Raw genomic sequence first — 13,161 nt, 5'->3', positions numbered from 1 at the left:
ACCCACAAGACTATCATAGCTTTTCCTGTTGTTCTTTTTGCTGCAGAAAATGTACGATGATTGACTGAAAAGAGAAATTTAAATATATTAGCTAACACCAACTAGTATCTAACTGTGATAAAATGGCTGGGAAAACCTCAATTCAACGTTATAGGCTCAGTTCCATTCAAGGCATGTAAGCAGGTAAATGCTTCACATGCATCATCTACCAAACCCTGCTATGTACTTATCCAAAAAGATTCATAGTATCACAATATTTGATCGTCTTGTGACTCTTTCTAGATATATATTCTAGAATGGTATCAACCATTCCAGAAATGGTATCAACTGTTGCTCTCACATACTCAAAATGAACTCATTTAAAAAGCCTGGATTGCTTTTTAGAGCTACGTATGTCCCAAATTCTTGATCAGCAGATTTGCATTCGCAGTTTAGAACTGAAGTCTTAAGAAATTTCCAACGTTGAAGTAAGAAAATTCTCGTTCGTTTCAATTCCTGCCTGGTTTTTAATATATGGTAAACCTTTAAAATAGTATTGTTCTTGCTGCTACTTTAGCAAAAAGCGATAGGGTTGCTTTAGTCTTCATTATGGTATGTTTTTTTTTAAAATGTGCTAGTATTTTCCTAGTTGCTATGGTAATCAACACTGTGTAAATCAATACAAATAAATAGCATGTGGTATCTATTTCACAACACAATCTAATTTAATTTGGAAACAATTATGGAAGTCTCTACTTAGTATCATAAAACTGATTCATCTTAATTTGCTGTTAATAGAAAAGGAAAGTGGAACCTACTTTATATAAATAATTTTTCTAATTGTATGAAATCAGATTTTCCCCTCAGATATAAGCACATAATTTTTCTTCAGTCTCTGGGGACTGCCTGTTTTCGTTGGAGAGCAGGATTTATCCCAAGTATTTGTACTGAGGATATGATATTTTCTGCAGAACAATTAGTCACTGGAACACAAAGCCACAAAATATGACTAAGGCAAATGGAAAGATTCACAGAAGATTTGCAAAGTTTGATGAATTAAATGAAATTAATTTAGTGAGTGCTTCAGGGCATAGACTAATTACCGACTATCTTTTGATAGATGCTTAAGGGAAAATTTTCCTCCTGTTACGGAGCTTCTCACACCTTTTCTTGCAGCATGTAAAATCTTGCATATTGTGGGGTAAATAGCAATTTCTTACTGTTACCTATAACAGAAGTAATAACATAAGTAATAGATGCAGCCATAAAGTTACTGAGTGTCAAGTTTAAAACAAACGAAAGTATTTTCACAGTGCATATGATTAAACTGTGGAACTCATTACTACAGACTAATCATGCTCGAAAACAGGTAAAAGAAATTTGCTGAAGAATGAATGTCAAAGGGTGTTTGAACTCAAAGAAAAGGGTATAATTTTAATTTTCAGAGTTTTTCAATTGCAGATTTTCAGAACATGGATGTAAATATGAACTAACATGTCACTCCTATTGCTTATGTATTTTTTAAACATCCAATACCTACCGACACCAGAGATAAAATATTAAGCTGGGTGAAGCTTCATATCATGATAGCTCTTCATATGTTAATTAGTTACTAAAACCAACTAACAGAAAACTGATCTGAAAAACAGATTTCACTCAGCATATACATTTGGCAGCATATATGCTCATAGGGAAACTAAGGAGCAATCCTGTAGAAATGATTGCTGTACATGCTTTCCTCTTGTGAGCTGCCTAGTACGTAGGGTTAAATAATACAGTTTTTATCCTTTAATGCCACTATTCCTTTTTCACTGAGTTGGTTTACTTTGCCAGAGGTGGTAACCCTAGTACGGAAGAATTTAAGATCTGCTAACAGGCTGCAATTTCTGTTGCAGGACATTTATCTCCATAATCCAAACGTGAAGTGGAATGATATTATTGGGCTGGATGCAGCTAAAAGGCTGGTCAAAGAAGCAGTTGTTTACCCCATAAGGGTAAGATGCTAGAAAGTTTTGAGTAAAATACTGTTGGGATCATTAGCAATTTCCTTGTGATTACAGCGGTGTTTTAAAGTTATCGCTATTTCTTTGCTTTTGTAGGCAGTTCATGTTAGAACTATTCAATTTCCTGTTTCATCTGACAATTCCATACACATTCTCCCATAGAAAAATGGCCTTTCAGTATTAAAATTCTAGGTTTTGGGTCCTATTTTTTGGCAAACGTAAGAGGTGCTGGATTTGGCCTATTTTAATTAAATGGAAAATGACTTGCAGGAGAGAATATCAGACCAATTGCATTTGAAGAATGGACTTAATTTCAAATACTGTATTGACAGTATTCCTCTCGGTAATCAGATCACAGTATCACAGGATGTTTGGGATTGGAAGGGACCTCAAAAGATCATGATCGTATATATTGTATTGTTTTGAAGCGTTTTTCCCTCCTCTCTTCAAATCTCTTATGTTTCCTGACTGCATTGAGAGCAGTGAGGCTAGGGGTTAGAATCTCTTGTGTTTTGTTATACATGATACATTTTCAATCCCTGAATTACTTTTCGTCTTCCATAGTATCCCCAGCTGTTTACAGGAATTCTGTCTCCTTGGAAAGGATTATTACTCTATGGACCACCAGGTATGAAGAGCGTTATACCATATCCATTTGTTCATCACTACTTTTTTGTCCCGCGGATAAATCATTGATGGTAATTAAATCAAATGTGTTAATATAGAACATGTTCTGTAAAGTTAAATAAAAGGAGGCAATGGTGGATGATTACATCTGTCTCTTACATTCAAACCTGAATCTTCAAAAACAAAGTACTTATACTAACCATTCAGAGGAGTGAGAACTCATACCTCTGTTTTCACTCATCTTGGGCCAGATAAATCAAGTTCAACTTGACTTGATCTTACAAAATGTGAATAAGTGTGTCATGGACTCCATTTGTTCCTGCGATTGTTTAAATTTACTTGCCACAGAAGGCATCTGACCATTTCAGCATGTAGCAGTTCAGAATGTGGGGAGTGCATTTGGAGTTCTGTATTACCTGAGTTTCTCCAGACGATCCTGGAAGGGCCATAAAATGATCCGAGGCTGGAACAGCTCTGCTGGGAGGACAGGCTGAGAGAGCTGGGGTGTCCAGCTGGAGAAGAGAAGCTCCGGGGAGACCTCAGTGCACCTTTCTGGACTTAAAAGGGGCCTGTGAGAAAGATGGGGACAGACTTTTGAGCAGGGCCTGTTACGGTAGGACAAGGAGTGATGGTTTTAAACTGAAGGAGAGACCAAGACTGTTCTATGATGCTAGGATTTTTTCTATTTTAGTGTTTTTATCTGACCAATAATAGGATGAAGGGTATTATTCCGTAGATGAGGTTTTTAGGAACATAGTTTAGAGGTGGACTTGGCAGTGTTGGGTTAACAGTTGGACCTGATGATTTTGAAGACCTCTTCCAACCAAAACGATTCTATGATTCTATTCAAATATTTGCATTGTGTTTCTTTAGAGACTGAATTTCTTCAGTGCTTTTGTTTGTAGGTACTGGAAAAACTTTGCTGGCTAAGGCTGTTGCCACAGAATGCAATACAACGTTTTTCAACATATCAGCATCCACCATTGTCAGCAAATGGAGAGGTGATTCAGAAAAACTTGTCCGGGTAAGAATTATCTTCTTATTCATTATACTTTAGCAAACGTCAGGTTCCCACTTCAAGAAATGCAGTTTACCACAGAACTGGAAAGTGAATATGCCTCTGATGCTCATAATCTTTCCCACCTTGGACAAAACATGTGACACTGTTCATATCTAGTTCTTAAAATGGGAATAACATCACTTCTGCAGAATACTCACAATAGATTCTCATAGTGGAATTCTAGTTCTGTGATGGGAAATGAAGTAGGTATCCTGAAGGCAGCAAAGATTTTTGACTCACTGAATAAGACACAGGCAAGCAGAGTTCACAACTATAATACAACAGTGTTTGCTTAGTGACTCCTCCAAAGCACTTCATGTCTCTTCTGCAAGGGTTGGGTTCCAGGCTCCCTAGAAAGTGTTATTTAGATTCCTAAATTTACTACTATTCTTAGTCTTCAGGTCACAGCATTGAAAAAAGAGTTCCGTTGACACACACACATAAAGTTGTTTTCAGGAAAGTAGTTTAATGGCAAATGGGTAAATGTATTTTTGCATATAAACCAGTAACTAGCGTGTGTGGTTCATCTGTGGTACAAAAAAATTCAGGCATTCAGGTGTAGCGTCCTTGCCCTAAGATGCCCATCATAATCTCTCTGTAATGTCCCCTATTTCAGTGTAAGAAATCCACAAGCTCTTAATTTTCTTTTACATTCATCTCTTAGGCTACACTTCAATAGATACAGAGCTCTTGAAAATGAATAATCGTAACAGATTGCGCTCAGCAAATGGTATTACAGGCGTTGTTAATCTCTCTTGAAATTTAGGCAATATCTGCGATGTAATTATTCTTCCCGTGTCCTTTGTCCTTTAAAATGGCACATTTTTCTTCTGGCATTCACCTCCCAATGTTATTGATCCTCTTGACGTCTGTTTCAGTAGCTTCCTAGAAGTTTCCCTTCTGGCAGGTGTAGGGATGGGACACTCTGTTTTTTGACACCAAAAGGGGTTTTGTGAACATGCTGCAGCATTTGCAGTGATACTGAATTTGTGGCATTTCACCCTCAGTTGAGATTTTGGCAGAATCCAGAAATGAAATAAAAGATTGTGGATTGGGACAGCTCTAAGTGTTGTGTGAATTTATATCTTAAACAGATGTGAGGTTGGTGCAGATTCCTGAAGTTGTGTGAAGTACATGTGGGTTTTGTGGTCATTTGGAGACATGTCCACTCATCCCGTTTTCCTCAGTTCTCAGCTGTATTAGTGTGATTTTTATATTTTAAATTTGTAGTAAAATTGTACCCTGGTCATGGACTACTTGTGACTCTGGGCAAGTAATTTAAACCACCTGCTTCATATCCAAAGCGTGGAAAATACTATATATATTTTAATTTTTTTTAAGTGTTCAGATTTAGTAGTCCTGGATTAATATATATTGTTAGTGATATTTATTTGTAAACTCAAAGGACACTTCACTGAAGGAGAACTGACAATATCTTTTTACTGCTAATATAAACCTCTCTTTGTTTACAGAAAAACAAATGGAACTTCTTTTGTGTCAGCTTAATATTCTGTTTTTTTTAATCTTGGTTGTTCAAGCAGTTTGTTTTCACCACAAAAAAAAAAAAAAAACACCAACAACAAAATAACTGCTTTATTTTTATCAAGAGAATCAGTCCATTTTCTTTCAACTGTAGTTCAGACAACTTTCGGTTTTTATTTTCTCAAATCCTTATTTAAAAAAGCTACAAATGGAGCAGCAACAAAAGGCGGATGTTTAATCTCCAAGAACAATTTAGGAGTTCCCAGAATCCTCTGATGGATCATTGTCTTCTATCCCATTATTCGCAGGGTATTCTGATAGGATTTAGCCAGGAAGATTTACATACAAAGACAGGATTACAAGCCTGTGTTCTTTATATCTCCTTTGCAAACCTTTCAGAATTTGAGAGGATTCAGGGACCCTCAGCCTACCCGGAGCTTTTTCACAACAAATATCCCTTTTTCATCCTAAAAGTTTAGAATGTGGCTACGGATATTTATCTCCTGTGCCAGTGGCCCTTAATGCCTTTTTGTGTTAATTTTCTTGTTAATCTTTTCTGTCGTGTTTACTGTTCTCTCTAAACAGGTGTTATTTGAGCTTGCCCGGTACCATGCTCCTTCCACAATTTTCTTGGACGAGCTGGAGTCAGTAATGAGTCAAAGAGGCACTATTTCTGGGTAAATTATGGCTTTAGGAGAATATTTATCCCCCTTTTACAGCGTCTTTTCAATAGTATGTGTGTGCTGAGGTGCTGACCGATGTTTAATCCTACATTGTACCTGTTAGAAACAAACCTTAGCTAAACTAAAGCCTGAGGCTACTCCATAAACCTCAATAGGAGCTTGATTGGGCCCCTGAAGAACCCGTCTTACAGATTTTTATTGACATTATCATTACTTTGAGTGATAACGGTAATTTTCATGACTTTTTATATTTTTCTGTTGTCAGCTTTAGGAGCCTCACAGTGTGTTTTTGTCAGGATGCTTATCAGCTCTGAAAAAGTTTATTTTTGGAAGTGTTGTATACGCTGTGGGGATTTAAAAAGAGAGATGTGGTGGTTTTTTCATTCATAGATGAAATTAATAGAGAAGGAAGTGTGAAAGTCAGGTTTTGTGAAGATTAGCAAGACCATGAGAAGGAGGCAGGTGCAAGAGTGTATAACCAGTAGTGCTGTACTTTAAAATAAGTGGAAATAAAGGCAGTGAGGAGGAGACAACAGATTGTTAGAGGTGAGAATCAGCTGATTTTGGGACACTTAGGACAGGCGTAGGCATATCAGGGTAAGACGGAGTGTACACCGTGGTGTGATATTTCCATTAACGGGACAAATTTTGGTGGCATTGTCCAGACTTAGAGATGCAGGAATGAGAGGGTGTTATTATTGCCATCCATGGTGTAGACGGTTTATAGTTAAAAACAGATTAAAAGGTTAGGAAGGAGGAAGAAGCAGGAGAAATATAAAAATATTATTATAACCATTAGGAGCCCATCTCAGTGGATTTTGTGTACTGTAAATTATATGTTCACAAAGACATATAAATACAATATGCCATATAGTAAAGATACAACTTGTAATATTTGTCAGTTAATAGCTGTAAATTACAGGCCAAATTTTGCCTTCAGATGTATTTTTAAAAGCTCTCATTAACGTCACTGTGTTATATATTTTAATAAGGTTTTCTCTCCAAGATTATGTAGTTATTTTCACACTTCCTTATAAAATATTGACATAGCACCAATCTGGGGATGCCTTTGCAAAAATAAGCCATTAAACTCTTAGCATTGAAGGCCCTGATGTTTTCTCTGGGTTTGATCCAGAAGTTTCCAAGAACTCCACATCTGGAACCACGAATTCAAAGTGGTTTCCTACAAAATTGGTTAGCTGGAGCAGGGCCAGAATTCTCAGCGCTTTGCTTAAATTCCCCTTCTCTTTTTGAGGAAGGATCCTTTTCTAGGTGGTCTCTGCCCCATTTTTAAATGTTTCAATACAGCAGATTTTTCTGTTTGCTTTTGTTAAAACATTTTTCAAAATATTGAATTCAGTAGTAGGTTTGTCTTCTTGTGCCCTTAACATTCACTCACAGAAAAACGCCATTAGTTGCCCTGAATAAGTAGGTGAGTTAGTTATTTAATGGCAGCTATCACATTATAAAAATTCTCTTATATAGATACATCAATCAAAGCCTTAGCTGTTTTCCAGTAAACATCAATGTTGCGTGGAGAAAAAAATAAATCTAAATATTTTCTTTGGATTCAGTAATAGTGAATTCTCCTCACTTTAATGCACTGAAGAGTCCATTTAAGTAATCATTAGAAAGCTTGATTTTAATGCTTAGATGTTAGCTAATGGAGCTTAATCATGCTTTGAACTGGGGCAAAACTGTGACAAGGGCTCAGTTGCTGTGAATGACACTGTATAAATAAAGATGATTACTTTAATGCACTGAGCAAATAATATTTCTCTGAATCTTGGTAGTGGTGAACACGAAGGAAGTCGGCGGATGAAAACAGAATTACTGGTGCAGATGGATGGCTTGGCCCGATCTGATGATCTTGTATTTGTTTTAGCAGCTTCCAATCTGCCATGGTAAGAGATCCAGAGAGTACATTTTGAATACATTTGCATGAGCTTCTAAGCACGGATAAAGATTTTATTTAGACTTTTGCAGAAAAAAAAAAAAAAAAAGCCTTGATATTTGGTTAAAGCATTTAAAGATTAATTTGGAGCTTTTACTTTTAAACTCTACAATTCTTGCTGTTTGTGCCACATGAGAATAATCCATAATCAAGTCAACATATGCTGGTGCTACCAGCTGCTAATATTTAAAATGCAGTATTTGACTTTATAGGCAAGTTATTTACTATGTTTAAGCTAAGAAGGGTTTCAGCCTGGAACTGTAAGGTGCTTAAAACATCTAGTGCTTAGAAGGATACTCCATAAATAGGAATGTTGGATTTTATTGGTATCAAATGTGACTTTTAAAAGTTGACAGACAAAATTCTTCAGTTTCTTTAACATAATTTAGAATAGAAGAATAAACAGTTTAAGACCAAAAGCATGGCATTTTATCGTGTTGGTTCTAAAACTGGGCAGGACATGTTTTGAGAACAAGACAGACAGGAAAGGATCAGGTAGGGAGGTAACGTGTAGTGTAACAACACAACTATTATTTTTAATATTTTTAACAGTCTAATTTGTAGCTCACTAAACATTTTCAAGAGTAGGAGCCAACACCTGTACGAGAAACTGAAGCACATTCGTGATGGGCTTGTTTTTGAAGTCAGTTTTCATAGATCTAGAATTAGTCTGTGGATTTCTGCCTGCCCCAAGATTCCCTCTGTCCGTGGGTTACCAATCCATGAAATCTTCAGTGGAAGAACATCCAGAGGGACCTTGACAGCCTGGAGGAATGATCCCACAGGAATCTCCATGAAAGCTTGAGTGTGGGTGATCAAACACTGGTTGCTCTCCATCCCAGGAGATGCTCAAAACCTTGCTGGATGTGGCCCTGAGCAACCCGCTGTGGCTGACCCTGAGTTGAGCAGGGGCTTGGACTAAATGTTCTCCAAGAGACGCTTTCCAACCTCAGCCATTCTGAGATGATGTAAATCAAGGCACAAGTGATGTATATCTAGGTATTGTGAGAGCAATTAGAAGTACTTCTCTCTTCTGAATGTAAGAAAGCCCGATGGGAGGGGTCTTCTAAGTCGGGCATAGGGGCACAGTTGCTTCATAAAAACAGGAAGTGTGTTACCCTTCAGTATCCCTCATTAAAATTAGATAAATTAAAACAAATACCTGAGAAGCCACTTGAGAATTACTCAGTTCTTCTCTGATGTAAAAGCTGGAGTTTCTGCCCATCACAGGAAGAGATCCAGTCCTCCTCCTTCTACAAACCCATCTTTCCCTCTACATTTTCTTTCCTAATGCAAAACCTTACGTTTCCCATACAGTCGAGGAAGGATCCTTCTGGAAGCCACCAGGCAGACACCTTACCTGCTGAAATTCAAGTGCCAAAAAGGCAACATACTCAGAGGCTTCCATCTGCCTCTCTTAGTGGGTCTGCCCAGGGCTTTCAGGCTCTTTAGTGAGGAAAATGGCCATGTGGGCACCTAAAATTTATGTAGAAATTAGATGTACAAGTTAGACTGGTTCCTACCCTGGTCCAACAATGGGAGTACAATACATCACTGGCTTTTATAGACGTAATAGCAGAACCTGTGTGTAGATTTGGAGGATTTATGCCTTGGACAAGCTCATGAATTTAAATCAGGACAAAATCCACCCCATTTTCTGTTAGTGTGTCTACATGAAAGGAACTGAACAGAATTTGATTTAATTATGTTGCATTGGAACGAGAAAATGCTGAAAAATAAATAGCTACTGTGTGTGCGAACAGTTAAGTTTGAAAGAGAATTAATACATTAATAATACATTTGTCTCTTCATGGTCTGTTAGTAATACACTATAAATGTTTATGTTTATTGTAGCATTGTTGCTTTTTTAGAAAGAGAAATTCTGAGCGGTGCATTGCACCTTTTCGTGGTATCTTAAATTCTCCTGTGAGTAGCTAAGCTTCACATGCAATGCTGCAGCATGGCAGCAGTAAAAAGGATCAGATGTCTTTAGAAGATCCGTGTCTTCCTACACTGGTGTAAAAGGTAAAATTGGGTATGTGAAACCCACCAAGGAAGAGTTGGCAACTGGTCTGAAGGTCACGGCGAGGCTGGTGATCTTGGAGATGTGTTAAGGTAAGCAAGAAGCTGATCTTGCTTCTGGGGAAAGAGATTCCTGCACCTGCTGTGTTAACGTATGTCTGCCTGATGCAACCAATAAACTCTTCCTGGAAAGTCACGCAAAAATTACAGAATACAGTTTTGAGCATCTTACACGTTTAATTTTTGGATCATGCAATGATGGAGTGCTAATTTCTGCAAAATCGCTTCTTGGAAACATCAAAAGTGACACAGCTTTTGTAAGGTAGATCCAGAATGACAAGATTTCTGTTTTGGGGGAACTGTTCCCACAGAAAGCTAGCAATCTGTGTCGGTACGAGGGTGTCAGCTGAGCCATTGTGAGAAGCCACCTCCCGCTTTTGAAAGTTTTATACCTGAAAGCTTGAAATTTCCTTTAGGACGTTCTCAGCATTGCTCAAAGGCAGGTTGTTTTTTGTCCTCTCTTAAGCAAATCCAACCTATGACTGTAACGACTAGGTTGTGTGGCAGAAATGTGCCTACCACAGATAATGTGGTTTAAAATGTGGCTCAGTGGGTGCTTGGAAAGGTCTTTGAGGGGGATGAGAAGCTACTGAAAGCTTCTGAGCGTATTACCATGAGTGTATTACCAAGCTGAGTGGTGCAGGTGGCACTCCTGAGGGATGGGATGACATCCAGAGGGACCTGGACAAGCTCGAGAAGTGGGACCATGTGAACCTCATGAGGTTCAACAAGGCCAAGTGCAAAGTCCTGCACCTGGGTTGGCGTGACCCCCGGTATCAGCACAGGGTGGGGGTAAAGGGATGGAGAGCAGCCCCCAGGAGAAGGGCTTGGGGGTGCTGGGGGATGAGAGATGGGACATGAGCCGGCAATGTGCGCTTGCAGCCCTGAAGCCAATTGTGTCTTGGGCTGCATCACCAGGAGCGTGGGCAGCAGGTCAGGGAGGTGACTCTGCCCCTCTGCCCCGCTCTGGTGAGACCCCCCTGCAGTGCTGGTCCAGCTCTGGGTGCTCAGCACAGGACACACATGGACCTGCTGGAGAGGGGCCAGAGGAGCCACAGGAATGATCCGAGGCTGGAACAGCTCTGCTGGGAGGACAGGCTGAGAGAGCTGGGGTGTTCAGCTGGAGAAGAGAAGCTCCGGGGAGACCTCAGTGCACCTTTCCAGACTTAAAAGGGGTGTGTGAGAAAGATGGGGACAGACTTTTGAGCAGGGCCTGTTGTGATAGGACAAGGGATGATGGTTTTAAACTAAAGGAGGGAGATTCAGTCTGGACATGAGGAAGAAATTGTTGTCCCTGAGGGTGGTGAGAGCCTGTCCCAGGTTGGCCAGAGAGGTGGTGGATGAACCATCCCTGGAGACATCCCAGGCCAGGCTGGACGGGGCTCTGAGCAACCTGAGCTGGTGAAGATGTCCCTGCTCATGGCAGGGGGGGCACTGGGGGAGCTGGGAAGGTCCCTTCAACCCAAACCCTTCTGTGATTCTATGAAAAAACCAAGTATTACCGTCTGAGTTTGTGGATTCAGAGCACAGGCCCTTTGTTCTTGCAAACATTTGGTATTAAGCTGGATTTCAAGAGATTTGTTGAACTTGGGTATTTATTGATCATGAAAAAAATTAGTACCAAGCTGCTTTTAGATGAATGAAAAGAAGCCTAAACAAAGCTCTTTATGCTGTCCTAAGCTGTGCTGGAGTTATTGATCTTCTTCAGCCAGTGCTTGCTGCCCAGCTTCACTTCTCACTTTTTATCAGCAAGGTGCTTTCTATTGACAAATTACCCGTTGAAATGATTCAATGTAATTAAATAAAATCAAGGCCTTGTTAGTGAAGAAATAAAGTGATCCTTAAACACATAGTGAATGTTTTGGAGCACCTGAGGGACCTGGGGGGTTCAGCTGGAGAACAGGAGCTGAGGGGACACAGGGACACAAAGAAACGGCCTCAAGTTGCACCAGGGGAGGTTGAGGTTGGATCTGGGGAACAATTTCTTCCCCAAAGGGCTGTGGGGCATTGGAACAGGCTGCCCAGGGCAGTGCTGGAGTCACCATCCCTGGAGGGGTTGGAAATACACAGAGATGAGGTTCTCAGGGACATGGGGTAGTGACATGTTAGGTTAATGGCTGGACTTGATGATCTTGATGGTCTTTTCCAACCAAAATGATCTATGATTCTATGAGTACATTTAATTTGCTTCCATTGCAGTGCTGCGTTCTTCTCCCTCCCCAGCCTCAGGGTGGGTGAAGCTTTGGTGCAGGCTGGAATACTATTCCCTTCTGGCCAAGCGTGTCCTGTCAGAGCCATGAACACATGGCGAAGATGAGTTCAAGAGGTGGGTCGTGAAATCCAAATCAGGCCTGGGATTACCCTGTAGTGAGCCTTTCCTTCTCCTTCAGCAGTGCATGGTGCGTACGGTGGAGGAGACCGACCCAGGAGAACAGAGGAAGCCCAAACACGACAAGGAGAAGATGTAGAGTTAGAACAAGTCCTCAGGTTGTGGGTTTTGCCCAGAAGGATGGAAGGTGGGAAGGATGAGAAGCTCGCTCGTTCTTGGTGCCTTTTCCTCCAGAGCACTGAGTGATGATCACATTAGGCCAGGATTAATTACAGACCAGTCAGCCCTTGTTGCTGTTTCTGGGTTCACCTCTGCTGATGTCTCTTAGTTTCTGCCTAAAACACATTTTTTACCCTTCTTCCTTCTGGAAATGAAAATTGGTGTCTTGTTTAGGTTCATGAAATTTGGGAGTGATAACATGGTGTGATGCCTTGGGATGTCAACCTGGTGGAACTCCAAATAGTCACTCTTTTTGTAGCTCCTGTACAGCTTTGTGTATCTTTTAATGAACATTTCGTAATACTTTTATTGGCTATTATTTCAGAGGATATTTTCATTGGTTCAGTGCTTATTATGCCTTTCTGTTTAATGTCACTTAACCTCGCATTTGGTCACTAACAAAACAATTTAGCAAACAACCTAAACACTTAAGATAACAAAAATATCATGTATTTATTTTCCTCTTTAGCTGACAAGCAGGGTCACTACAACCTTTCTGGATAAACAGAGCAACTTCTGTTTATCAGCAGAATTATTTACAGAACATGGAGCTCGTGAAACTGTGATCTTGGGGGACACACCAAATATTTCCAGCCAAACCAAACCATTTTGAGGAGATGCTGAGCTGAAAAATACATTTGGGTGGAAAGCGGGGACTGGAATTGTTCTTTGTCTGGTCTGGATGGGATTCTGTGCAAGAGGCGTTGCGCTGAATGCTGTATGGCATCTAAAACAGCGTAAAA

The 13,161-nt window shown here is 39.8% G+C and overlaps 1 protein-coding gene across 4 annotated transcripts in view; it reads left to right on the top strand.

Annotated features, from left to right (window-relative positions):
• Positions 1-13,161, top strand: part of KATNAL2 (katanin catalytic subunit A1 like 2) — a 32,386-nt gene that overhangs the window by 15,198 nt on the left and 4,027 nt on the right. For 3 of the 4 annotated variants that reach the window (XM_005500414.3, XM_065046872.1, XM_065046871.1), the window contains exons 9-13: positions 1,875-1,973; positions 2,547-2,610; positions 3,515-3,633; positions 5,737-5,828; positions 7,628-7,738. In XM_005500414.3, the coding sequence (XP_005500471.1) occupies positions 1,875-1,973; positions 2,547-2,610; positions 3,515-3,633; positions 5,737-5,828; positions 7,628-7,738 (485 nt within the window). Of the gene's footprint in view, positions 1-1,874; positions 1,974-2,546; positions 2,611-3,514; positions 3,634-5,736; positions 5,829-7,627; positions 7,739-8,340; positions 8,792-13,161 lie in introns of those variants that run through there. The other variant, XM_065046873.1, reaches the window with a different exon arrangement.

Source organism: Columba livia, chromosome Z (assembly GCF_036013475.1).
Source record: "Columba livia isolate bColLiv1 breed racing homer chromosome Z, bColLiv1.pat.W.v2, whole genome shotgun sequence".
NCBI lineage: Eukaryota > Metazoa > Chordata > Aves > Columbiformes > Columbidae > Columba > Columba livia.
This window is presented reverse-complemented; position numbering and strand designations above follow the sequence as displayed.